This window comes from Protomyctophum bolini, assembly GCF_963924005.1.
Source record: "Protomyctophum bolini genome assembly, chromosome: 17".
Taxonomy (NCBI): domain Eukaryota; kingdom Metazoa; phylum Chordata; class Actinopteri; order Myctophiformes; family Myctophidae; genus Protomyctophum; species Protomyctophum bolini.
The window spans coordinates 14,726,785-14,754,528 of record NC_137878.1 but is presented as its reverse complement, the minus strand read 5'-3'; the positions used below and the strand labels follow the sequence as shown (position 1 = coordinate 14,754,528).

Sequence of the window (27,744 nt, the reverse complement as noted above, 5' to 3'; positions counted from 1 at the left end):
CAAATAATTTGTCAATTCTATTTGATCCAGGTCCATACAACCCTTTCCGAGACCCTGAAATCTGACATTGAGGATGTAGCACTATCTGAGGTATCATTCATATAGAACTATACAATATCTTTTCAGGTAGAAATATGTTGTGAAGTCCAGTGTCTTCGTGAATGTATTTTATATTTTTAACTTTTGATGATTGAAACGGTGCAAATGAAAAATAATTTACAGTGGATCCTTTCTTTCTTGGGTGTTTGACTACCTTTGTACACTTAAATATGTTTGTTAATTCTGTCGTATTAATAAGTTGTTAATTTGGTATTAGTAATATGTAAAGCAGATGTAGTACATTTTGAGATTTCTCGTCTACTTTTCATAGATCCCGGACTCTGACTTTTATGAAGCCACCACTGACATGTCACTCTCAAGCGACTACAGCGGGTCCAATGATGGATCGAGTAGAGCATCATCAATCGAGTACCACACACGAAAAACAGTCTAAGTCCAAATTTCATTCTGACCCCTCCACGAAAACGCCTCGTTGTCCTGAACCCTTATCTATCATTTATACATTGTGGATCAATAGTGTGTACTTAGACAGTTTTTCGTCTGTGGCATTCATCATCATCAAATGAAGATCACGTATAGCAAACGTTTGCTATGAGTGAGGTTTAAGTAGTGACTTCTGTGACAGAAAGGCTCTGTGATCACATCGCTATCCTGTGTGATTATGTAGCCTCGACTAGTGTAAACATGGGGTTCCCACATTTTCCTCTGTCAGAATCCCCCACATTTTCTTTTATTTTTGTCAGGTCTAGAAATGTCTACATCTTGAACAATGCCTATACGTCCATGCTGTCTCATCGATGGCCTGATAAAAAATAATAGATGTTCTTTTTAAAAAGGAGCAATTCTCGTCTCCTTTTTTTTATTCATCATTGCTGCACATTCTGAGGAAGGATCCAAAGATAATATATACAGTAAATGCATTTGTTTTGTATTGTATTTTGTAAAACCTTATATAGCTCATATTATGTACTTTTTATATTTGGTATAGTAAGAGCAGGATCAGTTTGGCTACTGTACTGTAATGTTTCCAATGATCTAAATTGTTTAGCTGAGCTTACTTTGAATACAACTTCTCCAGGGGTCAATATGTCTGTACACGGAAAGTCCGTGGCAAAGAAAGACTCATTTTAGATTTTGTTTTTTTTTACACTTACAATGTTCTTATTTTGATCAATACCCAATTATGTATGACTTGAATATGTATGTTACTGATTTACTATGACACATGTGAAACTAGTACTAGTGGTTCTCAAGGACCCCCATAACTCTGAGTATACAAATGGAATAACATTCACCCATAGGGTCCATTTGAACACTCTCAGGTGTACAACAGAGCTGTTTATATATTTCAGGGCTAGCCCTTATTTCTGATAATATTGTCGCTCATTTTGTTTGTTATGGCAGAAAGATAATTTTGACAAAAATGACCACCACAACATCCACAAGTCGGCATGGTAATGACCTGATGTTCCTTATACGATAAGGAGAAGGTGGTGCACTTCTATGCAACGTAGCACCTTGAAAGAAGACATTTTGCCCCAGTTCTTGCTTCAAACCTGCTTTCAGTGAAACAATAAACTCAATAAAAGGTTTGATGCTTTATGAACTCATTTTTGTTGGGGAATCCCCTGGAATCCTCTCAAGGACCCTGGACTCCACTTTGAGAACCCCTGCTCTCATCTGTGCAGTTGAAGCATATTTTGCACACTGGCGCCCCCACCTGTAAGTTGCCGTGTCAGCTAAACATGACACAATTAGAACTTTAAAACCACTCTGGATAAGAAGGGCAGCCAACTAGCTCAGATGTAAATCATAATACAAGAGGATCAAAGATTGATCCAAGTAATTTAGATATTTATGACAATTTACTGAAACAAGGTCAACTGGTCAACATTCAAGAGCAACACATCATAATGCAGTATCTACAACAGCAACACATTCAATTCAATCACATTTACAATCACGTGAAAAAAAAACAAGCATTCACAAGCATACCCATGTATAAAAGAAGACAGAAACATGAGCAGCATGGCAGTCAGAACGCTGCACTCTTATAATTGAAATGTTTTTGGCACGTTTAACCCATTCATTATAGGCCAGTCAATCTAAGCTAAAAGGGACCCAAAATAAATTATTCAAAGTAGGGTCATCCAAATAACATTAAAATTTGTTGTATTGAAAAATGGTGGATCATGGTAAATTCAGGGGTTGAAGGTTATATATATATATATATATATATATGTTTTAAGTAGAATGTCAAACTAGGTTTTTCATGATTCTGAACCCATTCCAAGCATTAGTTTTGCACGAAAAACACTCCTTGGGCTAAATTCGGCCATAGCCACCTGCTCAAATGTCACATTTGTGATGACAGCCATGGCCATTTTTTGTCGAAAGAGTGTTTTTTGTGCAAAACTAATGCTTGCAATTGATTCAGAATCATGAATAACCCATAGTTTGACACGCACATGCTACTTAGCATAATTACATTTATTATTTTTTGCGTTAAACAGGTTTTCAATGGTACCCCAACTTTCAACCCGAATTTACCATGATCCACAATTTTTTAATGCAACAATGTTTTATAAATTATTTGAATGACCATACGGATCATAAAAAACCTTGAACGATTACTATTGCAATTTCTTTTGGGTCAAACCTTAAATTGACTAGCCTATTAAGACCCCCCCCCATATGAAAATGCCAGGGGGTGAGAAGATTTGTATTCAAGATTTTTCTAAAATGTTCAAAAATAGCACATGTACAAGCTTGCAGTTGCAGTGCGGCACAAAGTTACGTGCTTGTGAGCTTGTATATCTGCTATTTTTGAGAACCACTGTCCAAAACCACTGTTCTAAATCCTAAGAGCTTTCTGAAAAACGCATGTTGCCAATATACAATATAAAGCTTGAATCTAAAATGACAGATGCATTCCTGGTAATAACGGGTTAGACTAGAGTCTGTTAACACGCTTTTTTTTTTTTTAATGAAAGGAATTCATTACGATAATCCAGGGATTGTAGAAATGGTATTCCATCCAAGAAGAAGATATAAAGCCTATTTAAAAAAAATAGAAAAAGGAAAGAATGTCAAAGAATAACAGTAAATAATACACACATGACTACGGTAATAGTAAAATACAACAAATTCTTGTCTTTAACAGAAAAATGACAAGGTTCTCCCCACTATTAGTATTTCCTTCTTTATTGAGACAGGAGTAAAGTTACCTTTCCAATCCTAGACCTTTGGCCTTTTTTGTAAAATACTGCATTCTGCAGCCTTTTTATTTTATTTTCAAGGGTGGCCAACTGGTTTTAACCCTTTTATCAACCAATTTAGTCACCATTGAACCCACCTCCACACATTTCTGCATTTGACACTGCTGTTGTACACTACAGGAACCATCACCTGTCTCTACACCCGACCCAAGACAGAATTGCAATGTTTTTCAGCAAGTCTCAATTTACTTCTGCTTTCTAAGAGAATCCTACCTGAGAATTCAACCACCTCGTAAACCCAGGGTCAGCGGTGGTGGTGAGTGCGGATCTTGCGGCTGAGGGTGCGAGCCAGATGGTCGATGGCATTGCCGATGTGGCCACGCTCTTTACGGGAGGAAAGACCCTCAATGTTCCCACTGTACCACATCACCCAGCCCGCAAGGGACATTAGTACAAAGAGGGCCCCTGCAACGACACGGCAAGGGGGTTATGGAAATATGGCCATTATACGTTCATAATGTAGTAGTTCAATAATACAGCACTACAGGGCTGTGTTTTACACTTAGCTTTCAGTTCACTGTTGTTTCATTGTATATAATGTATGTATACCTTACATTTGTATCTACCGGAACAACCCTTTAAAACAACAAAAACAATAACATAGTACCTGTATAAACAAGCAGGTCTCCAAAGTCTCGACCTTTGATTTCCAGGGGAGCAAAGACTCCGACCAGCAGGGCTGCACCACCGAATATATCCATCAGCACAGCAAAGACCAGGGCTATCTTACAGTGGGACAGGCGGTCACATAAACCCATGATGAGCTGAAATGAGGATCACGTCAGACTGTGGGACCTGCAAAGGAGAGGTTGCAATGGAAAACTTGATGAACATCAGAATTACAAGTATGAGGGTAGCAGTTAGGATGAGGCAACATAATCATTATACTGACATCAATGTGACAATGTCATTCATATTCTACGTCTCCTACGTCTCAAAGCTGGGACAAAGGAAAGGAAGGGAACTCAAAATAGGCAAAAATTGATGATGATCACTAAACATTATGTATGGCCAGACAGTTGTGACTCAATGAAAGGCAATGGAAATGCCTTTCAGCAAACAAAAGCGTGTGTGTGTGTGTGTGTGTGTGTGTGTGTGTGTGTTTAACTGGAGATAACACAACATTCTCCAGATTCCAATAACCAAGATATAGTAGGGGCCTATAAATACCGTTATCTACCTGCATGTTTTGAGTCTTTGGATGTAGCCTATGACGCACAATAATGATGAGCTGCATTATGCGAATACAACTTGTGCTTTAAAAGTAACCTTTGGCTGTGATCGCTAAGCTAATATCGCTGTCTGTGGCTGTGCAGGCAGCAGCTTAAAGTGTAGGGTTTATACATCCCTTTACTACAGTACAATACGCCATGGTGCAGACACGATCGTTGCAACTTAATTGTCAAGCGTTGCAGTCTGCAGGCGTAAATAAACGCAAATCTATCGATTATTTTAAATTGTATTTCAACTCACTTGGTTCCGTGTACCTGCAAGAAGACGCTGGGTCGTGTTGTTCTATTCTGGAGAAGTTTTTGCGTTCGTTCAGTATATATCTCTGGGCTGGAGGTCTGAAGAATCACCTCCGATCCGTCCAAGTTCCTTCCGTGTTGTTTTTTCCCCTTCCCTACCGCTACCTGGCTGTAACCTGCCCCGGAAAGCCTGGTGACGCGAGGTTAGCCTGCACCACACCCAACGGTGTCATGTTTCTATCTGGCTGTTGGATCTAAGGACCCCCAGGCCAGGGGTCTGCAGGAGAAGGTACAGTCCCCAAGTTCCCAACCAAATGAGAATAGTAGTTTATTGTTACTAACTATTATGTCATTTTAAACAATTTGATGTCCCAAACCTTTGTACCTACACTATGGCTATCTAGGGAGGCCATACATTTGGGGTCCCAGTCCCATGCATGGTCTAATCTCAAAGTTTGAAATCCACATGGTAGCCATTCTCTCCTTCCTCTTTATTTCCAGGTGAGGTCAAACTGACCCCTAACTGTATTTTCCACACTGCAGTAATGTGCAGTTAATTATGTTCAGTTGCAATAGTGTAGCCTAATATAATAGGCTTATATCTATAGGCCTACCATCAACCTTGGAGGTATGTGGATAAGCAACCTGAATGGAGATGTGTTGATTCTACTATATAGATCTCCCAACCAATGTAAGTTTACTCATTACTATTTAATAGTAAGTAGCACACAGTACAATTTACCTCTGATATGAAGCTATTGGCATGAAAGTAGCCTACAGTTGACAGCTTTAATTATAGTTACTTTGCACAGTTTGCAGATTCAGAAAATAGGCCTATAAAACTGAAAACTTATATTAACTAATTATGTATTATTACAGCTCCACAGTAGGCTACAAAGTAGCTAGGCTAATTAAAATCATGATAATCATCCAACATTTTTACCAGCTGCAACGTGGGCTCATTCGTGTTATATTTATTACAGTCCAATAAAAATGATTATGAAATGGGCCGTTCTGCATAATAAGTAGATTTGCTACTGTATGAATATTTTGCTGCCCATGCTTTTGTACTTTTCCTCAAGTAAAGATATTCAACTTTAAATGCAGGACTTTTACTTGTAACAGAGTACAAGAAACATTGTGTGTCATATTAAATCAGTACTAAATGTCTAGTTTTGGATGGTTAAGAGGCGACAGTCGTGTGCGCATGCGTACACGGAAGCGTTCCAACTGCAGTGAGTTGTCTTAATAAGCAGGTAATTGCAGGAGACCACATGTGTGCTGCAGTGAGACTGAAACACATTACTGCACTATTACCAAACACATACGCACACTTTACAACGTTCTTCTGCGCCAAACAGACGCGGTAATAGTGGGTTCCTGCGACAGTTTTTCGGTTAAACATTCACTTCATTCATTAAGTTAAGTTTTGACGGAGTGAGAGAGATGAACCCTCCGACTACTTCACGGAACACCAACCCTGCAGGTAATAACCAACGACTCAATGAGCTACCTAGCTGGTACCTGCATGCTTGGCTGCTTCCACGTTTTAATGTAATTCCACCAGTTTATTAAGCTGTGTTGTTTAATGGTTTGTTTGACCACTTGCCCGGCGTCCCTAGTTTGGGCATGTGATAAGAATATATCTTAAAATAACACATCGCCGCACGGATTCACACGATACGGATACGCGAGCTCTTGGATCTGCAATTTTCACTAAAGTCGTAGGTAGGGCAAAGCAAAGTAGAACAAGTGGTTGGAGGTGGGAACCGTGGGATACACTTATTTTCGTTGTTGTTTTTGTTAATTTTTGTTTTTGTTTAATTTTTTGTGTCACTCTCAGGTCATTATGTCCCTCGAGGACCTGTAGGAGTTGTAAGTGGAACAGGAGGTGGAGGAGGTGGAGGCTTGTATCTGGACGCTTATGAGGTCTCCTTTCCTTATGAGGAGAGAATGGATAGAACACCTGGCCGCTTCCACCTCAACCTCAACCAGAGCCAGCACATAATGGAAGGTATGATGATGGCACGTTGGACGGTTGGAATATATATATTGGAGCTCACTAGTTCTCAACCTTTTATAGTTTTATACTTTCAGTTTGAAGGACCCACAAACTTAAGTAAACCCTGTCAAGGAACGCCCACTTGGAGAACCACTGGTGTAGTTCATTGAGTTATCATGCTACAGTAACATAGCAATTATGTTATAGCCTATTGATGGTGATGCCAATATTTACAGTGTTAATACTAATTAGACCAAGGCCCGGGATTCATGAAACCTAAGCTATAAAGTCTAACATTCTTCAGAGTTTCTTCTCTTCTCTTCTCTTCTCTTCTCTTCTCTTCTCTTCTCTTCTCTTCTCTTCTCTTCTCTTCTCTCCGTCTCAAGGGAACTTGTACTGTATATATAACACTGATGAACATGACCATAATGTGCTGTTTGCTTAGCTGTTCCAGTGTGATAAATAAATACTCGAAGGAAAACAGCATTGTGTCTGGCTGTGTGGTTGTTCCAGAGCCTCAGCCTGTGGTGCTGGAGCCTACTCCTCAGTACAGTCCGTTCATGCTGATCTCCAACCTGCGCACCCACCTGTACGTGTCACTGGAGAAGAACGCCTGGCTGCAGAAACGCATAGAGGAACTGGAGGAGGAGCGAAACTTCCTGCGCTGCCAAATGAGCTGCTTCATTTCCAACATGAGAGGCCACTCAGGCCAGGAGGGTAAGTATTAGCTAAGTAGTCCCAAATGGCTACTGTGTGTCATATTATGTTCAAATAGCACAATGAATTGTTGCATTTGTGTTAACAATAACATTTACATTGTAGGATTAATACGTCTATTTTCATTGTCTTCATGTAATGTAGACACTTGGTTTGATGAAGACAAGCCTACAACGTAAATGGTGCATTTATATAGCACCTTTATCCAAAGTGCTTTACAATGTTGCATTTCATTCACCCATTGACACGCCGATGGCAGAGGAATCCATGCAAGGCACCAACCTGCTCATCCGGAGCAGTTATTGGTTAACTTTGTGATGCATTGTGTGACCTTGTAGATCTGTTTGTTGACACAGGCGTACAATTATAAGTAATGTTACAATATGGAAGTCTACATGGCTTCTGCCCTATCTGTGTATGATTATTTATTTGTTTTCTTTTTGTCCCCTCTTTTCCTAAAACGATACGTATGTATAGCATTTAGGAAATGGCCTGTTATCCCTTACTACATCCATATAACTGCCTGCTCTTTGTGTTTCTTCTCTGTGGAACTGGTCTGGGTCTGGGAACTCCCAACTGAGAAATTGTTTTTTCTCTCTCTCTCTCTCGTCTCTGTATGTCTGTGTCTCTTTCTCTCCCTCTCTCACTGACCAGTGGACCTCCAGCATGGCGTGACAGTGAAGGAGCAGCCAGCCAGTTCGCCATCTCCTCCCTCCCCCATGACCACCAGGTCTGGGATGACCCTCAAACGCCGGGCGCTTCCTCGCCCCCGACGCAGCAGCACCGCCACCATCCCTGGTGAGACTGCATGCCGTGAAGGGGAGGGCTTATGGGCCGTGAACATGTACACAACTAGGGATCGTTAATCAATGAATCGATCGTTATTAAATTATAACTATCATTGGACGGTATTCTGTGAATGTAATGCTCTGAGCGTGTGTGGCCGAGGAACGCACATGTATGCTGGTTAAAAAAAGTCCCCCCCCGGCCCGGGCGGTTAGCTCAACCGTCTGGGCACCGTGCCGCGGGTTCGACTCCCGATCCTGACGGCCTTTGCCGCATGTCTTCCAGTAGTACACATGTACATAAAAAAGTACTTATGGCTTTTGATTTGCTAATAATCGCTCCTTGACATATTGTATGTTGTTTATTTTTATTTTATTAACTTGTCTATTGATCATTTTTTTCTTGGTTGTAGCCAAACAAGAATTTGATTTGATCATTCTTTTGTTTTCCCATAGTCAAGCAAGAGTACTACGCAGAGGAAGAATACATGGAGGAAGAGGAGACCGTGGATGAAGAGGAGGAAGACTCTTCCGTGGAGAAAGGGCAGAGGAAGAAGGGCAGATGCACCAGAGAGCCCATGATGAGGAGGGTGTTCAGGATCACCCATGGACGCGAGAGGCAGAGGGGTGAGTGGGGCTGATGCCGCGCCGGAGAAAACAAGAGAATAGACTAGAAACCTTTTTAATTTCCACATATACATTATACATGGACATTTTTCCACTATGGTATAATTTAACCACTTAAGCTATATTTTATAGGCTATTCAAAAATAGCTCATCTATAAGCTCACTACGCATCTCGACTACATTGTGATCTTATACAGTAGATCGGCAGTTTTTGATTCTTAAAAAAAAAAAAGCTGACTATCAACTGATTTTCAACTATAATGACGTGCCCAAAATATGAACGCAGGGGTGAAAGTGGTTACAAACTGATCCTATACGAACACAACAAGATCTACTCACCCAAAAAAGTATTATCCCATTGCTGAAAACAGCAGCACTGGTGTTGCATACTATAAGACAAACACACAGTCATATACACTAGTTATTTGTATATGACTTTGTATTTGTATTGCATTTGTATTGTGTGTTTGAGCTGACAGGCTCTTTTAATCAATCAGTCACCTTAATTCAAGTAGTTTTTTTTAATGATATATATTTTGGTGCATGTCATATGGTCTACCTGCAAAGCCTTTGTGATCTACTGGTAGATCGATCGCGATCTACCTTCTGGGCACCCCTGCCTTAGATTACCATCTACTTGCAACCTCTCATTATTAATGCATTATCCTTCCCATATCTCTCACACCTACAGTGAAGGACCCGGACGGCGTTCTGATGCGTTACAAGAAGATCCTGTCGACATACCAGCGTGTGAGGAGCATGTCCCGAGCCTTCCAGGTTCATGGGGTCGACCGCAACACCATGGCCTCCACCTCCCCCATCGCCGAGCTGCTGCTGGTCGCACCAGAGAAGGTACTCCTGGCTCTCCCTTTCCTTCATCTCTCTCTGTCAGTCTGTCTCTTTCTTCTGTCTGTCTGTCTAGATCCCCCTCATCCTTTCCTTCATATCTTTGTCAGTTTGATTGAATACTTTTATTAGTCAGAAATGTAAACGGCACAAGGTACAGTCATAGAATACATATCATTTTAGGGGGTCCATGGCACAAAATCTGTGAGAATTACAAATTTTAGAAGGTAAATGAAGAATCGGCCTCAGGTCTTAATGGTTTATAAACCTTGTGAACTTCCTTGTCCCCAGGTAGCTGAGGTGGGTGAGTTTGAGGCCTCGAAGGAGAAGCTCTTGGACTACGCCAGACGCTGCTACAAGGCCATGGACGAGCCGACTCACCTGCATGTCCAGGCCATGAAGAAAACCCATAAGCTACTGCCCATCTCCTATAGGTTCCGTAACTAACTGACCTGTGGCACAAGAACAAGAGTTGAAGCCTAATTTCGTTAGCCTCATAGCATAATTGCCCTAAGCCAGATTTTTAAAGATGGAGTGCAGTGATTTTTGTACTGTTTTGTGTCAAGAGGCCCAATCGAAATACACCACTTTAGTGTGTCATCGTGAAATCATCCCCTCTCCTAACCCCTCCTCCATTATCATACAACAACAGCTTTGGGTGAGGCTTAAGTTCAGGTGGGTGGTGCTCAGGTGAAAACCAGGTACATGTAATGAACTGGTGGGTGTGGCCACATAAAACATAATTTTAACAATTTCTGTACACTTATTTTTTTGTTGTTGAAACAAATAGTATAATCATAGCACCTGATGATCACGTTTTAGGGGTGTAAAAAAATATCATGGCACTCCATCTTTAAGGTTTTCAGCAAATTAGAAGGAAAACTATCCCTTAATTTTTTTGTTTCCTACATTTTGTTTTGAATTAATATTATTGAAATAAATATATATTAAAAAACAAAACAAGCAAAATATTTCATGAAATTACTTTTTCAATTAATTTCATGAATAAATAAATAAAATAAAAAAGAATCTAAGAAATTCTATAAATTAGAAAACATGTTTAAGAAGTAGTGAAAGTAATTTGAGTCCCGGGCAAACATCTAATTTCTGTTTTGAGTCAAAGGTATGGGAACCACTGATCTAGTTGACTTGGGCAATCATGAGACTTTTTTCATTTCTTTTTTTTTACCTAAGTCCTGTTTATCTGCCTTTTATCTATCTGCCGCAGCCTAACTACTCCTATCAATGCCTGTTACATAAAAAAACCGTTTCTGCCTAAGACAAAAAGTTGACTTAAACAGAAAGTGATTTTGTGTAGCAAGCATTCTGATAGGCGGAGGACATGGGCAATAAGTCACAATGGAGCAGCAGTGTTAGGCAGAAATGTCAATTTGGCCCAAAAGATATTGGGCAATTAGGCTATGAGGCTGTCACACACCGGTTTTGTGTGGCAAAAACGGCACCTCCGGTGTCGTGAGATTGTAGGTTTGTTACTTTTGCCGTGCAACTAAGTATGAATCAGATTTCGGTAAAACAATGCTCTATTGTAACAAAGATGTCCTACAATTACATGTACCTCAGCATCACGATTTCATTTGATTATTTATTTTACGTTTTCTTTCCTATAGCGTAGTCTAAGTTGTAATTGAGGGGATTTACTCCAAATACTGTATACATGTGCAGATTGTTTTATTTCCCCCCCCATACCCACGTAATAGATGGGTAAAATGGACAGTTGTATATTTTGGATTACTATAATTGTCAATAAGTTCGCTATACATTATTTTTGTAGAAAAGAAAAGTTGTTTGTGGTAATATTTTAATTTAATTTTGTTGTGTGTGTATGTGTGGTTGCTAAGCTTTATGCTAATCTGTTAATGTTGTAAGAAATGACTGACGATCAGTCCCACAACCCACACAAATAAAAGCACTTTGAAAACAATGACGTCTTAAATTACTATATTATAAAGATAGTGATTATGTAACATAATAAACGGGTGACATTTTGTTAACTTATTTTCTCAACTGAGACAGTTTGAAAAGATCAGTATAGTGCAGTTCTCAACCATTTCAGGCCGCAACCATATAATCATATTTGAATTGGACCCCCGCCAAAATAATTATATTACAGTGACCCCCAGGGGTCTTTCTTTGTAGCTCCAGGAGATCCCAGAAAAACGAAGAACAGTTTACTTTAAGCCCTTATTTTTTGGGCTATTTGAAAGTAGCCGATCTAAGTTCACAATGTATTGCACCACGATTCATTGTATGATTGCATATATAAAGCTATTTTTGTTAAAAATTAAATACTTGACAAATCTTTATACAGCTTTATCTTATGGGGCTCCCTGGTACAGCCTTTTTTCAAATGGGGGGTCTGCAGCCAAATTAATAATACATACATTTGGGGTATTTGACATATTTGAGAACCACTGATCTAAGTATCCAGAAATGCACAATAGAAGATGTGTGTATATTTTATTGTCCAGTATGTCCACACTTCTGAAACAAAAAGGAGCTGAGTTTGATGGGCTGAAATAGGCTGAAAGAGATGCTGTGAAATCAAGCTGTATACTGTCACCCTGTGGCAGAATGGAGTACTACGCTCCAGATACTACACATTTTGCTTTTGAGGGCCAGACTTTGACTAATAAATATGGATGTTTTATATTTGATAAGATATGATCAAACTTAATCAATCCACTGGGGACATATTGGTAAAGAGCTCCTTGGATGATTTATTTTGTATCAGCCCTGCACTTATTTGCTCTATACTCCTCATCTTTTCCATAATGTTCCTCGGTACCTAGGCTTTTATTTTCGTTTGCATAATGATTTCATCACTAATACTATTTTCTATCCATGTGTGTTTAATCATATTAGGGAACTGCCAGGAGGTCTCAGTGGTTCTATTCATGGCTAGGGGAGCCATATTGAAGAGGTGGGTGGTTTTGAATGTTTGGAGGGCCTTTGAGCCAGGCATTTCTGTGGTTTGAATAACAGGTTTATACCTAACCCAGTAGCCACAATCCCTGGTCTGAACATGATATTGGGTAATTGTAATGGCAACTGAATGTGCCCAGCCATCCCCATTGGTCCGGTAGGCAGCATTATCTCACACAACCTCACAGTTGAGTGAGTTGACTCAAACAGAGAATGCTAACCCTCAGTGGTGGAAAGTAACTACCGGTAACGGTAAGTATACTTAATTATAAGTACAACTTTGAGGTATATTTACTTTGGCTTATGGCAAAGCTGTTTGTTGTTTTGTTTGTTGATCATTCATCATTGTCTTTCTATCTTGAAGTAAAGCATTCTTCGGTTGGGTTGCACAAAAGGCACTATATAAATTCAACTTCAAGCTATTATTATTGCGACCATAGGTCGCATTTGGCATTTAGCCTACTATGAAAACCTACATCTCCCATCCGTCAGTTAGTGTTATTCACCCACGCCTTTCATAGATACCCTTAGAAGTCCATCACGCCTCGTGACATCATGCCTTGTGGCACGCTACATATGTTAATCTGACATCATCACCCTCTACCCTCAAGACATGCTATAGAACCCTGGCCATACTTTTTTTTTCATTGTGCATTTTTTGGTCAAAGTTGATCCCATGCCAAAGCGACAGCACTCACCCAGGATATCCAAAGCCATACATGGAGAAGAGTGGAACATCAGGCTACTTCACTACACCTCAGACAGGCAAATATTGTAGGCTACTTTTCCCTCCACTACGAGTTTTAGTTACTAGTTAACTACTAGCTCACCTTGCATAGGGAAACTTATAGATCAGCTATTTCTGAAAAAAGTAAAACATGAAAAGAAGGGGAAAGAAATAAAAAGTGAAATGGGTCATTAATAAGTTCAGTACTTTTGAGACTTTAAGTATATTTTGTTGCCAATACTTTTGTGTTTTTCATTTTAATAACATTTTGAATATGTTTGATTGAATATATTTTTATATTATGGAATTGGTACTTTTCCATAAGTAAAAAACAAACAAACTAACAGTACTTCTTCCACCACTGGTATCAGGAGACAATAAATAATGCAGTACATCTATTAAATAAAATAATTGTGCCCAACAGAGGGGGGTGTGCTCCTCTCCAAAAACTCATGTTTTACCTTTCACCTCTCCAATCCGTCCAATCACCGCGAGACTTGCGCGGAAGGAAGTAGAAAACTCCGTCCGCCACGAGTGACAACCGAGCCCAGCCAATGGCGCGACGGGGACGGCCGCGAGCGGCCAATGGGCCCCCGCGGGAGGCGGGACCGCGCGTCCACCAGGGCATCCGAAAGAGGAGGAGGTGTTCCTGGCAGCCATCTTGGATGTTCAGAGTGATTGTTTAGCGAAGGGAATTTAATAAAAAATAAAATAAAAAATAAAAACGGAGAAAGCACCGTTGCACGGGAGAGGCTCACGTTTTAGCAGAGTGGAGCGCCCAGGAAACGAGAAATTAACCCGGGAAGACCCAGGTAAACTAAAAAACAAACCAGAGACGGTTATTTATTTACCTTTTTTTGTCTCTCTCTCTCTCCCCTGTGTGTGTGTCTGTCTCTCCTCTTTCCACAGCACATCACATAAGATAAACCCAGTTGCTTCTCAAACTTAATTTTTTTCCCCAGGTCCCCCCATAACTCTGAGAGTATACGAATGGAACCAAATGGACCCGTTCCATTTGTATATACTCTCTGAGTTACAGACCTGTAAAGGGGTCCATTTGGATTGGAACCCCCCCTCTCAAGGAACCCAGAGAATATCCCTGATGGATTCCCCACTTTGTGAGAGCCAGTGTCACTGTCAGAGGCAGAGTATAGCCCGGTTGTAGATGTGATCTCCGCATTCACGGGTCAAGTTGCTTGTTGATCTTTTAATAGGAGATGCTGAACTTTCTTTGTGCCAACGTGGCTGCTATAACTTTGGCTGAGGAGGAGTGAGTTCTTGTGGAAGTGCCATACTGTCCACACACACTTATGTGGCACATAGTTTTGGGTGCAGATCAAGACCAGTCTTATCTTGTTGCATTTTACAATTCAGGCATTCTTATCAGACGCTCAATAATAAGCAAGATAAATGATCACTTTAATAGATGGCAGAGAGAACAGTGGCTGAAAGAAACTAGGTTACCACCAGGCAAAACCACGAACTTAGCATCTGTCTAGACATCATGCTATCAAAATGGGGTGCATACATATAGCATTCTGTACATTTAAACTATGGGTCTCAACAACATGGCATCTCTACATTCTGTACATGCATTGAAACTAATGGGATACCATGCGAACAATGAACCTAGTATCTAAACAACAGGATATCTAAATTGTGTACATTAAAATTAGGATACCAGGTGTAAACCATGAACCTACAGTAGCATCTGTCTAGTAAATGGCATGCTATTTATTTAAATCATATTCGATACAACTCTAAGATACCAGGCAGTCTAAACATCAGGCTATCTATTAAAAGGGGAAAAAACATTATTTCCAGTTGTTTATTGGTTGGTATTCTCTAGGATTATAAGATTCCAGTTCCACACAGAGTACAAATGGAACCAGTAAAGGTCTATTTGGTTTCATTTGTATTTTGTACACTCTCAGAGCTATGGTGGTACTTGAAATTAAAGTGAAAACCACTGGATTGGGTAGCAGACGTAAAGTCCACATAAATTACCAGATAGTGTGACAAAACCGTTTCCGGAAACAGTTCCAACTTCCAAGTGTGAATGATGAAATCGATTCCGGTAACTCAATGTTGGATCCTCGATTCCTCCGGTTCTAGTCCCCAACCCTACAGTTGTTGTAGTAGTGGTGGTGGTGATGATGATGATGCCTGTGTTGTTTATAAACACTTCATGTGAATGATCTCTCTCTTTCTGTTATAATGCTGACCACACACTCACTGTCTTAATTTGGAGTCGACCAAATCGGGTGACTAGAGAGAACGCGCTCGCCCTGGGTCAAATCCGGCGACCTCGGCGGGGTTTCCACCAGCCAGAGCCATAGAGTAAGACAGAGTTACGCAAACTCCGTTCACTTCATGGGGCCAGTCCAATGGCGGCTCCTCTACATAGACTTCTATTGAATGGGGACAACCGGAAGTTTACGGAATGCATTGGACTGGAGTCTATGGGCCCCCTCACGCAACTCTTCTATTAGATCCCACCAGCTATTCCAAATAGTAACCTCAGTAAAACCTAAACCTAAACTTAAACTTATTCCAAAACTATGCCACAGTAAAACAAATAGAAGATTGCGAGGACCGCCGGGGGGCGAGCGTGTTTTGGGGTGAGCGTTCCGGTTACCCCTGGGCTGTGATGCTTGAAACACACTTGTTTGCAAAAAAAAAAAATGATACTCGAGCTAATGAGCTGCTTTGTTGCAGTGTGTTAACATGGGTTCAGTGTTGGTCTGTTGGAACATGCAGAGTATTTTGATGTATGCAGACTTTGATGTTGGCTGGTGGGCTCCTCGCCTGTTAGATCCAATTTTCTTTCGTGTGTGTGTGTGTGTGTGTGTGTGTGTGTGCATGTGTGTGCAACTGGCTGATGATGACTGTAACAACGTTATTGAAATGGACACCGGCTGTCGATAATGATGTGGACTGGCTGGGATGCAGCTAGCCTAGGGGACCATTCCGCTGTATATAGTATGGAGTCTATGGACAGAGTAGCAGAGGTGTTCATAACTCTGCTCCATGGGGCGCCGATGGCCGAGTGGTTAAGGCGCATGCCACATACCGTATTAGGCTCTAAAATGGTAAATGGTGCATTTATATAGCGCCTTTATCCAAGGCGCTTTACATAGATTGTGCATTACATTCACCCATTCACACACATTCATACACCGGCGGCAGAAACCATGCAAGGCAAGGCACCAACCAGCACATCAGGAGCAATTAGGGGTTCAGTGTCTTGCTCAAGGACACTTAGACACTAACTCTGGGGGAGCACGGGTTCGAACTGGCAACCTTGGGTTGCCATCCAGCCATTCTACCCCTGAGCCACCACCGCCTAATGCAGCCTGACGGCCGGTCGCAGGTTCGATTCCCAAGCACAGTGATGTTTGCGCCAATGCTGCGTGTCACTCTCTCAGTCAGTCTCTCTCCTTTTTCCTGTCACCTCCAAAATATATATTAGAAATATGTATAACTCTGCTCCATCATGTTGCTCTGGGTCAGATCTGGGATATTAAACCTTTTTTTTAAAAGTACATTTTTCATGCTTTGGAATGGTCAGAAAATAAATAAAAAATAAACTTACAGGTCCTATGTAAGGATAGTGTCAGGCAAAAGTTTCTCCAGATTAATTTTCAAGATTTGTTTTACGCTTTTGTGCCTTTTTATTGGTAGTCACAGTGAAGAAAGAGGGAGAGAGGGACATTCAGCAACGGTCGTCATGAACAGGACTCGAACACGCGACCCGCTGTCAGGCCAGAGCCTATATGTGGCATGCGCTTGGACCTCTAGGCCAGCAGGCTCCCCAGATTCAGTTGTTTATTATAGTAACAAACATATAGTATTACTATTAATAAATATAGTATTATTATAGTATCATGCTATCATTATACTATTATTATAGTAACATTTCACATGTCATATCTACAATGCTGTTTAGATTGCTTCAAATCTGTGTGCTCACAACAATAAACACAGACCTCTCTTTCCATCTAGGCTTCCAAAATAATTTCACGTTCATTTAAACTATTGAATTATTCAACAAAATTGTCAGAATCACTTCAATCACCTGAATATATTCATCTGTTGGAAAAATGGTGAAAATACCTGATCTGCAAGCTCTACAACTCATCATCGCGACATTTGGGCTATTTCAGCTATTTATTTACGAAAACCTATACAATTATTACATGCATGGCCTGTTTTGGTCATTTTCTATTATTGCTACTGGACTACCGGTCATTGTTCAGTCATTTCTTTGTTTATTAAAGTTATGTCATATCTGCCCTGTGCAATTGTTTTTTGACAAAGTCTGAAACAGCAAAGATTGATCTGTTTAGTAGAAAATGTGAACCCAAGTTACAAATAAAACTAAAGTGATTATATAATAATTGTGACAGGTCTACCTGTATCCGGAACTAGAAGCCTTTCCTGAGCTAATGTGAAAAGCTTGTTCCTTCCCCTTCACACCGTGTTTGTCCTCGCGCCACCTGTCCTTAACTTCGTTAGCTCAAATCAACAGAGCTCAGAGGGTTCGCCGCCACAATCTGAAATGCAATGAAAAAGTAATGTGTTCTGAAGTTGTTGTGGTAGTGAGTTAACAACATGCATGGACTGAGGAAGGCTTGGACTTTAAAAAAAGGACAGGAAAAATTAAGTGGGATGTCTTCTTTAGTGGTTAGAGGGACAGTTAAGAGAGGTTTGTTAAGAGACGATGTGACCGACGGCAGCCGCATATCGACTCTGTGGAATGTCCAATACTGTTACTTACTTACAAATTCAAAATAGCAGATTGGCAAGCTCTAAACACGTCGATTATGTTGTGCCGCATTTCAAGCTATTTAGTTTGTGTCATGCTGTAGTAGTATTATCAAGTAGGGGGTTAGGGTGTTAATTTGAGGAAAACACAATATGGAAATAAGAAGTTTGTGCCCGACAGCAACGATATCTTCTGGTTTGTCAGTGCCCTTGAGCAAGGCCAATCTCAGTCGAATCATGATTTATTTTCATTATTTTTTGCATGATTCGAAAGAGATTTGCAGTCGAATCAGACTCGGTCAATCGATTTAGTCGACTAATCGAGGTTAGGTTTAGTAAAAACAATACAGTATTTAGTTTTCTGTACATTTCTTCAAATATTGCCCTTAGGTGCAGGTTTCATATCAATACTCGTGCTGTATCCTTGTGAAGCTCATTTCATGCATGTCGTAAAGCTAAGCAATTTTTCTTTGTTTTTGTCCACCCACAGTGAAAGAAGGCATGAAGACAGCATCCTAGTTTTCAGCCATGGCCGATAAACGAAAACTACAAGGTGAGATGAATTTCTCTCTCTGTCTGTCTGTCTGTCTGTCTGTCTGTCTGTCTGTCTGTCTGTCTGTCTGTCTGTCTGTCTGCGGTGTGACGTGTTCTGTCTGTTTGCGAGTAGAGCCAAATAGCCTTAGCATTTTTCAAGTCGTTTTCACAATTAATCGAATTTTAATCGTCATCACGATTTTGGCTTCACACTAATCAATTTTCAATGATTGATTGATTGTCCAATTAGTTAACATTTGATGTATTAATCTTTTAGCAGGAATGTATAGGCCCAATGCGAAATCAGTGCTCTGCTGGTTGGTTTTCATTTTGTGCCAAGTTTTGGGTATTCATTCTGAGATGCACAGAATTGACAGAAGGAGTGAATAATGAGACCCAATTTTATTTTGATTCAGAAATGTGTACAGTAGCATAACATGAATGTGGAAGCAGTGCTGTTGTGTTTATCCCATTATTTGGATGTTTGCAGTGGGTAGAGGTTTGGAAGGTACAGCACAAAGTAGAAAGTTGAGACAGTAACTGCAAAGTATTCGAGATTGGATACATGGATTAAAGTCGCCATGACTGATTTCAGTCATTTGAATTCCATAGAAGTCTTCTATGGAAGACTGTTCTGTTCATATCTATCTACTTGTAGATGGGCTGTTTTTTGGTTATTATTTTAAGGATTTGTAGTGGTCAAACTAGCAATGTGTTCAAAAGCATTGTCCATAATATCTTAATAGTCTTGGTCTCTCAGACATCTTTTGTATAAAAGCAAAGGTTAAGTCTCACTTCTTCACCTGGTTGGCAGTTGGCACTGTCTCGGACCGCAAGAACAATATTACTAAAATATCATAATGTTACATATTGTGGTAACTGTTTAGGAATCAGCGCTAGTGCCCTGTTTCACAAATCTCACATTAGGAAGGACTTGGGGTCATACAAACATTTTCAAGCCGTGAGATTTTACTTTGCTTTAATCCACGTGGACAACTTGTTGGACCTTTGCTGTGACTCTCACTGTCAGCTTTACCTGTAGCACGGTGTGCATCACCTTGATTCTAAATGGAACCTCCAGCCAGCCAGCAATCCCCTATAGTGCTGGACCTTTACCCCACAGGAAAACATGAGGCATTAGCACTTCAGCAGCTGTGACAGATAGTAATGTATTATTACAGAGGAGGTTGGCTGCCTCCTGCTAAAAATATCACCAAGAAGACGGCATCTGCCCAGGCGGTGGCGTAACCGTCTGGGCACCCGACTGGTAATCCAGTCGCAGTGTGCCGCGGGTTCGACTCCCGAGCCCGACACGGCCTTTACTGCATGTCTTCCCCCATCTCTCTCCCGTTTCCTGTCAGTCTACTGTCTGTCCCTTCAAAAAACCAATAAAAAGGCGTAAGCCGCAAAAAAAATATCTTAAAAAAAAAAAGAAGACGGCATCTAATGCCTTGGTTTATACTTTGGTCGTGTGCCGGCCCACTGTCCTTGTATGCCTAAAATATCCGATCTACAAGATCGCGGCGTGTTGCGGTGCGACGTGCTGTGAGCTTGTAAAGCTGTAAAAGGCTAAAGTCGTTTACAGTGAGACTTTATTGAATGGTCCTCCTAGAGAAGTATTTTTTGTCATTTCACTTGCTGTCTCTCCTCAGTGACACCTCTCACATTCTTGCTCTTCCTCTTTATATATTCATCATTAGACCCCCCTTCCCCCCTTCTCTCCATCTCTTTCTCAGCCCCCTCCCCATTCCCCCGGCCCCCATCATGACAAGAGAATGTCTGCTCACCAAGCACGATAAACAACGATAATTATGTGAGCGTTCAAAAAGATGAACGATAACAATGTTATGCAAACAGTGGCACCAAGCACTCACTGTGTGCAGTCCAGCAGCCTGTGTCACAGAGATCACACGGAGGGGGGAGAGACCACGAGAGAGATTTTGTGCGCTAAAAGACACATGCAATAGGACAGTGGTTCTCAAACCTTTTCATGTCAAGGACCCCAACATGATATGTATTTGGCTGCAGACCCCCATCATCTAAAAAATATTTTGTGCCAGGCGCAAAGATTTGAGTTAAAAAGAAGAGTTTTTATATCTGCTATTTTTGAACAGCCATATCAAATATGGTTTAAGTGAAAGTGGTTAAAATGATTGTGACGCAATATAAGCAAATTTAGCTGGAGACCCCCTGGTACCTAACCTGACTCTGCCAGATTGCGGCAGTATTGAGTTCACAAGTTCCCTCCTCCTGCCTGGATCTGGGCTCTCTCAAGCAGATACACCGGAAGCAGCGGGACAAAAATGATTATCTCAATAATAATTTTGAGTTGTAGTCTTGTTAGGTTGTGTTTACATTTGCACTGTGGCAGCGCTTCAATACGTCATCAGTATCGCATTGATCCTGCCTCTAGCGGCCGCATATCTCTCCGGTCAGAAATGCCTCGGAGTACATCGTCTCTGCCCGAGAGGGACCAGATTGGGAGCAGTTGGAGGAACTCACTGCTGCCACCAGCTGGCGGAGTCAGGTTACCTGGTAACCCGCCCGAGTTGAATTATTTAATTATTCTTAATTATTTGGGGGCCCACTTGCAATATCCTCATGGCCCACATGTTGTGAATCGTTGCCCTAAAGTAAGAATCAGTCTGTCTCTCCTGTCTACATCATCCCCCTAACCTACTTCTAGAATCACTGCCATTGTCTCATCTCTCTCTCTCTCTCTCTCTCTCTCTCTCTCTCTCTCTCTCTCTTATCAGAACTAATCTTATTTGTTCATACTCGTCTATCCTCCTTGTTTTCCTCTCTGCTTGTAATCTTTCTCTTATCATTTTGTCACACTCTAATAATCCTGAGTGTGCCCACAGAAACTACAGTAGACCACCTTTTCATTCGAGTTTTATTCATTCTAAAAGAACCCCATCACAATACATCAGGAAAAGGAAAACAAAAGGTATACATGTGAATTACATAGGTTACAAATAGTTACAAAGAAGACAAATTTCAAAACGCTCTAAAAACAGTTACATATTGTCTCTCCTGGAGTTTCTCCTGGTGCTCTACCTCTCCACCTCCTCTGTACGCCTCCTCCCCCCTCTCTCCTCCATCTGTCTGTCATTTCTGATCATCCTCCCTCCCCCCGCTCTCTGCCTCTCATCAAGTCACTGATGTCTGGCCTCCTTCACTCTGCAACACCCCCCAACCCCCAACCTGCCTCAGCTGTGCCACTCTCAGTCACTCACTGTTACAAGAAAGTGTATTAAAATGTTTACTTTGAGAATAAAAGTACAAAAGTATTACCATCAATCTAGTTCTACTGCATATACTTGATGCCATCGCCCCGCGACAAGCCATGAGCTTGTTAATCGGCTGTTTTAGAATAGCGTGTGTATACAATTGGGCTTAAGTGGTTGTTGTATGTTTTCTAATAATTTTCCTATATTCAAATTGCTTAGAGGGTGGGTGGACACATGGACTGTGGACGTCACAATCATAAGGTTCGGACTGCACCGAACTTGACATTGTTCAGGGGTCTGCCATGAGGATAGTCACACCAGGGGCCATGTTGTACAACCCAGCTTACTGCTGCCAGTGGCAGCTGGAACGCGTCGCTCGCCCCAAAACACACGCGCCCCCATTTATTTTGCGGCCCGCTTGCCCATAACTGTTCTTGGATTCTAAGTTCAAGGTTAGGAATAGGTTCAGGGTTAGGCATAGTTTTACTGAGGTTAAGGTTAGGACTAAAGCTAGGTTTATGTATAATTTCACACTGGTTACGCTTAGGAATACCTGGTGGCGGCAGGCGTTCTTGTATCCCCCCCAGGGGCCTCCATTCTGCACTAAACTTGCCATGAACAGACGTCTGTCATGAGAATAATCACACCACAGCAGGGTTGGAGAGCAGTGTGTTTCAGATGGCCATAATGTGGTCACCTGACCATTGCTCTGGTGGTCAGCGCAATTCAGGACTTGATTTGAAGGCTTGAAAATCTAGCAATAACTAATAACTAAAGCTGTTGTGTGGTAGTGTAAAAAGATACAATATTTGCCTCTGAGATCTAGTTAAAAAAGTATCAAAATTGGAAATACTCCAATACTAGTAAAAATATCTCAAAATTGTAGTCAAGTACACAGTACTTACTTGAGTACTTAGTTACTTTCACTACTGCTCCCTCAACACATTCCTCATACTCCTCGACACCCCCCCCCCCCCCCCCCCCTCTCCAACCAGTGTTGCCATTTCGGCTTATTATGAGCGACCTTTTCTGTAATGTTGCTTGTAAATATATGTATATATTTTTGGGGCTTGTTTTTAAAATGTAGTTGCTTTTTTGAGCTTGCTCAAACATTTTCATGTCAAGGATCCCCAAAATACAATATATTTGTCCGTGGACGCCCATCTGGAATTACAACATTGTAGTTGATGATTAATTGTCATACAAATAATAATTGTGATTAACGATTACATTTTTGGCATTTCTGATTTTGGCATTGAACATTGGAACACATTTAACAAATTATCCAGAGAATCGTAATATAACATTGCACAGGGCAGATATGACAAATAACTTTTAAGTATACAATTACAGTAATAATGTTATACTTGATGATCTATAAGCTTGTATATCTGCTATTTCTGCTTTTTTATATTTGAAAATGCAACAGTTTTCAACATGGAAACGATCATGACGATTATGTAAAATGATTGCGATTATCTCAAATAATTGCGAGATTTTCTCGCGACTAGATGTCTGATTATGTAATAATTGTGACAGGCCTGCAGATCTATACAAGCTCACAACGTGTCACATCGGTGATCGGCTATTTTCAAATAGCCAATGTATATATATATAGGTTTAAAGTGCTCATGTGGCCTATATTAGTCTCCTCTTTTGGGCTTGTTGTTTTCAAAGACCTGGCTGCTTATTTCTCGCGCAAAATCTGGCAACTCTCAGCGTCCAACCTCCATCGTCCTTCTGTCCTTGGTTCCCGCTCACCCGCCTGTCGCCGTGACGACGCCGACGGTGCATTTTTAACCACGTCCGTTCGTGGTGACACATCATTCCCGCCTGGGATGAGGGTGGTGGGGGTTGGGTGTTCTCCCGCTTGCTTACAAGAATGTGCAGCTTTTACGCCATGCATCTTTGATGAGATGCCAGCCATGTTCCGGAAGAGAGAGAGAGTGTGTGTGTGTGTGTGTGTGTGTGTGTGTTTGTGGGGGCGCTTAATGTGAGCTTAAATTGGTTATTATTAATGAAAAATATTAGCAAGAGGCGAGCTTGTGACTAAATAATAAATACATTGGTGACTTAATGCATCATATACTGTCGGTGTATCCTGTATTATACTGTGTGTGTGTGTGTGTGTGTGTGTGTGTGTGTGTGTGTGTGTGTGCGCGCATGTGCATGCAGGTAGTCCAGGTGTGTACACATGATGTGATTGGTTCTGAAGGCACTTACTGTAAACACTTACACCCTTTATTACTTCCCACAGGGCCCTACACTAGTGGCTTTTACATTAAATTGCTCTGAATTAAGAGTGTCTGCCAAACGCCTACATTGTAAATTGTAAATGCACGCCACCCGACCCCTGCATAAATAGTACAGAAAATGTATTTTCCCCCATCTCGGTGGTGTGATGAGGTATGAATTACCGGTAGGCCTAAGCTTGACGTTTGCTCTGTGTTCTTCTCTTGCCCTCTACATCCAGGTGAAATAGATCGATGTCTGAAAAAAGTAGCGGAGGGGGTGGAGCAGTTTGAGGACATCTGGCAGAAGGTAAAGGAAGAATTTGATTTGATTTGATTTCTATTAAGGATCCCCATTAGCTGGTCCATAGCAACCAGCTAGTCTTCCTGGGGTCCACATAAGAATAAACATTACAGTAGACATACAATTACAAATACACATTTGTTAAAAAGTCAGTATTCATTCAACTACATTTGTTCGGATAAAATAAAAATAAAAATTGCTAAGATTACAAGTGAGAGCGTGAAAACAACAAATAAATAAAAACACACAACACTTCACTGTATCAAATGGAATTTTAGATGCTTTTTAAACGTTAATTTACTGTAAATGCAACAGAGGACGCAGAGAAGACCTTGGGGATATTGGGGAAACAGGGGCGTGACTGTTCTATTGTAGCCTAAGCTGTTTTGCCTTTTTCCATGTGATATCCTGTTCCTGTTTTTGACTTGCCAAACATATGTGCGGCTGTTTTGGCGTTGATCGATGCTGCACTGTTCGAATCCCAAGATTAGTTGCTGTGTTCCTCACACTTTCAACCAGGTTTGTCCCCATTTTGGGCATATTTTGTGGAAAAAGAAAGAAAAGTAAAAAAATGTTCACATTCAAACTGACTCAACTGTTAGGCACTGGCACGCACAGCCCTTCTTGTTCTCATATTGCTGTCACCAGCATGCAGAATTCTGCAACTGCCGATATGAGTTTGGTCGGTGTAACTCATATCGCCAGTTGCAAAATTCCGCAGCAAAGAATCAATATTTCTTTAAACAAAAAAGAAAATCCTTATTACGCAACATCCACACAGTTGTCATTGTGGGTGTTGGGTGCACATTGTGTCTGAAGCCGCCTGTTCCTCGTCTGCCCCCCACGCAGCTTCACAATGCAGCCAACGCCAACCAGAAGGAGAAGTATGAAGCCGACCTCAAGAAAGAGATTAAAAAGCTACAGGTGAGGAGGCAGTTTTCACTGGGGCATTCATTTTATATGTTTGAGTTATTTGTGTTTGAGTTGAGTTGGAATGAGTTGAGAGGTTAAAAGCATTGGTTCTCAAACGGATTTGTGCCAAGGACCCCCAAATTGACTGGATTAAATGGACCCCCCCCCCCCCCCACACCTGAAAATATGTTTTGCCAGGGACCCATACAGAATAGAAGATTTGTGTTATAAAAATACAAAATTATTAAAACATTTTGTGATTTACACACACACACACACACCACTCACTCATTCACACACACATACACACAAAAGCTCATCTTCTAACTATTGTGTTCTTTTGTGTCTGGACTAGCAGTGTGTGTGTTTGTTTGGCATGACAATGTGTGCTTATTCATGTTAAGTGATGCAGTTGGTAGTATGTATGTGTACACAGTCTGCGCGCCAACATGATTGTTAATGCGCAATATATTCAATATCATAGCAGTCAGCCATGGTGTTACCATGAACACCAAACACTACCCCAAGCCAAGCTCTCTCTCTCTCCCCCACATAGGCACGCGCGCGTGCACGCACACGCATGCCATCCCTGACTGCACATGACCAGTCCCTGCATGCTGAAACCTTTTAACTCGACTCACTCTCTCTGTCTTTCTCCCTCTTTCCCTCCTCATGTCGGTGGTGTTCTTGCACTTCCTGTCGTTCCCCAGCGTCTTCGAGATCAGATCAAGACATGGGTGGCGTCCAATGAGATCAAAGACAAACGGCAGCTTGTAGAGAACCGCAAACTCATCGAGACGGTAAGTAGACGCAAAACGCATGTTGGCACGTTTGTTGTCAACTTCCTCCCAGCCAGGTGACTTGATGATGACGCCACAGGTTGTGTCGCTCAGTGGTCCGCAAACGTTTTGGTCGTTTTGGCCTCCCTATCAGACAATTTCTGTCAGGGAACCCTCATGAAAACTTTTGCTGGCAAAAATAGATAGATAGATGGATAGACTGATTTATTATCCTGCAGGCGGAAATCAGTCGCCTAGAGCCGGCAAAGCAGTTAAGGTTACAAAGTTATAGGTAAATGGTAAAAAACATAAAAAGCACTGTTGTGTACAGCAATACAAGGCAAAAAAAAAAGAGGAAGCGTCAACAATACAAAGCAACCTTAAAACGGAGGTAAAAACAAATAGTGTGCATCACAGTCAGCGCCTCATAAATGTCTCAACATATCCCGTCGACATAAAAGCAACATATAAAGGTCAGAAGTGCCATTGACCTTCTGTGAAGGGGACTTGTGCACAGGTGATACAAGCACTGCTGTGAGCCTCTTGCTCCTGCCTGCTCCACTGCTCTCTGGGGGTGTTACTACTCTATTGGTTGTAAGATGCAGATGTGATATATAAGCAGTGGCAAAAGCAAGCAAAAATTTAAGGAAAACTGTAACAGTCATTAACAAATTAATTTCCCCCGTGAAATGGACACTTTGACCCGTCTTAATCGACACATTGCAAGCCAGGCCTGGAATCGAACCTGGGACAACTGGAGATCCTGCTCCACAGGCAGACTATCTAACCATTCATCTGTGCCAGCCCCAATTACAATGGTTCTGGTTAAAGCTAGTGGAAATGTGGGCCGGTTCGCGAGCATGTTGCGTATTTAAATAGTGAAAATAGTAATCTACAAACTCTCAATGTGTCCGAGATGTCAACCCTGGTGATTATGAATGAGTATGGATCTAAAGAGCCCTGTAAAGTGCAGAGGTATTTGGGTTGTATTAATGTCCTGGTTAGTACAGGACTCTCTCCTGGTGTAAGCTGGTCAATGATCTTGAAGGTTCTAATCTTAGAGATAATGGTAGCTTCTTTGCATCCCCACTGAACCGGTGACACACTCGTGACATCTCCCTGACGACTAGAGGTGTTCCGATAGATCGGAACACATTAGGACTTGGCCAATGGCCATACGTTAATTTATTTTTATTTTTCTTTAATCCTTTGTTTTAACTGAATCAAACATGTGGCCCTACGTTATGGACTGAACTTACTTGGGCTTGGTTTAATTTCCCAAACCGGAACTGTCCACTGTTAACACACAAACGTGTTTTCATAGCCCAGGGCTTTGAATTTAGTCAATTGGGTTATATTTCATTATAGCAGCTTTTTGTACACTCTCAGATGTTATGATCCTATAAGGGTCATTTTGGACCCACCCCTGTTTTGTTTTTTTGAATAAATATCAATTTAGGGGTCCTTGCCTTGATATAGACCTAACTAACGTTCCCCCCGTCCTCCTCCTCCTCCTCCTCCTCCTCACAA

At 41.2% G+C, this 27,744-nt stretch overlaps 3 protein-coding genes across 6 annotated transcripts in view; 2 read left to right on the top strand and 1 right to left on the bottom strand.

Moving 5' to 3' along the window:
• Nucleotides 1-2,521: 2,521 nt before the first annotated feature.
• Nucleotides 2,522-4,948, bottom strand: LOC308331865 (transmembrane protein 238-like). Its single transcript, XM_080787389.1, has 4 exons — nucleotides 4,812-4,948; nucleotides 3,946-4,133; nucleotides 3,552-3,743; nucleotides 2,522-3,117 (listed from the first exon to the last, which is right to left on the bottom strand). Exons 2-3 carry the CDS (start codon nucleotides 4,094-4,096, stop codon nucleotides 3,583-3,585), a joined length of 312 nt encoding a protein of 103 aa, XP_080643515.1. The 5' UTR covers nucleotides 4,097-4,133; nucleotides 4,812-4,948; the 3' UTR covers nucleotides 2,522-3,117; nucleotides 3,552-3,582.
• Nucleotides 4,949-6,253: 1,305 nt separating this feature from the next.
• LOC308331617 (coiled-coil domain-containing protein 106-like) lies at nucleotides 6,254-10,231 on the top strand (the record flags this gene model as incomplete). The annotated part of the gene is made up of 7 exons (XM_080787103.1): nucleotides 6,254-6,293; nucleotides 6,651-6,821; nucleotides 7,323-7,526; nucleotides 8,181-8,324; nucleotides 8,768-8,938; nucleotides 9,630-9,790; nucleotides 10,076-10,231. The coding sequence occupies 7 exons, from the start codon at nucleotides 6,254-6,256 to the stop codon at nucleotides 10,229-10,231; spliced, it is 1,047 nt and encodes a 348-aa protein (XP_080643229.1).
• Nucleotides 10,232-14,105: 3,874 nt separating this feature from the next.
• Nucleotides 14,106-27,744, top strand: part of LOC308331472 (CCR4-NOT transcription complex subunit 3-like) — a 44,216-nt gene continuing 30,577 nt past the window's right edge. For 2 of the 4 annotated variants that reach the window (XM_080786920.1, XM_080786919.1), the window contains exons 1-6: nucleotides 14,106-14,266; nucleotides 18,712-18,774; nucleotides 24,462-24,529; nucleotides 25,010-25,042; nucleotides 25,373-25,447; nucleotides 26,146-26,235. In XM_080786920.1, the coding sequence (XP_080643046.1) occupies nucleotides 18,750-18,774; nucleotides 24,462-24,529; nucleotides 25,010-25,042; nucleotides 25,373-25,447; nucleotides 26,146-26,235 (291 nt within the window). In that variant the 5' untranslated portion in view covers nucleotides 14,106-14,266; nucleotides 18,712-18,749. The remainder of the gene's footprint in view (nucleotides 14,267-18,711; nucleotides 18,775-24,461; nucleotides 24,530-25,009; nucleotides 25,043-25,372; nucleotides 25,448-26,145; nucleotides 26,236-27,744) is intronic. The other 2 variants (XM_080786922.1, XM_080786921.1) reach the window with 1 other exon arrangement.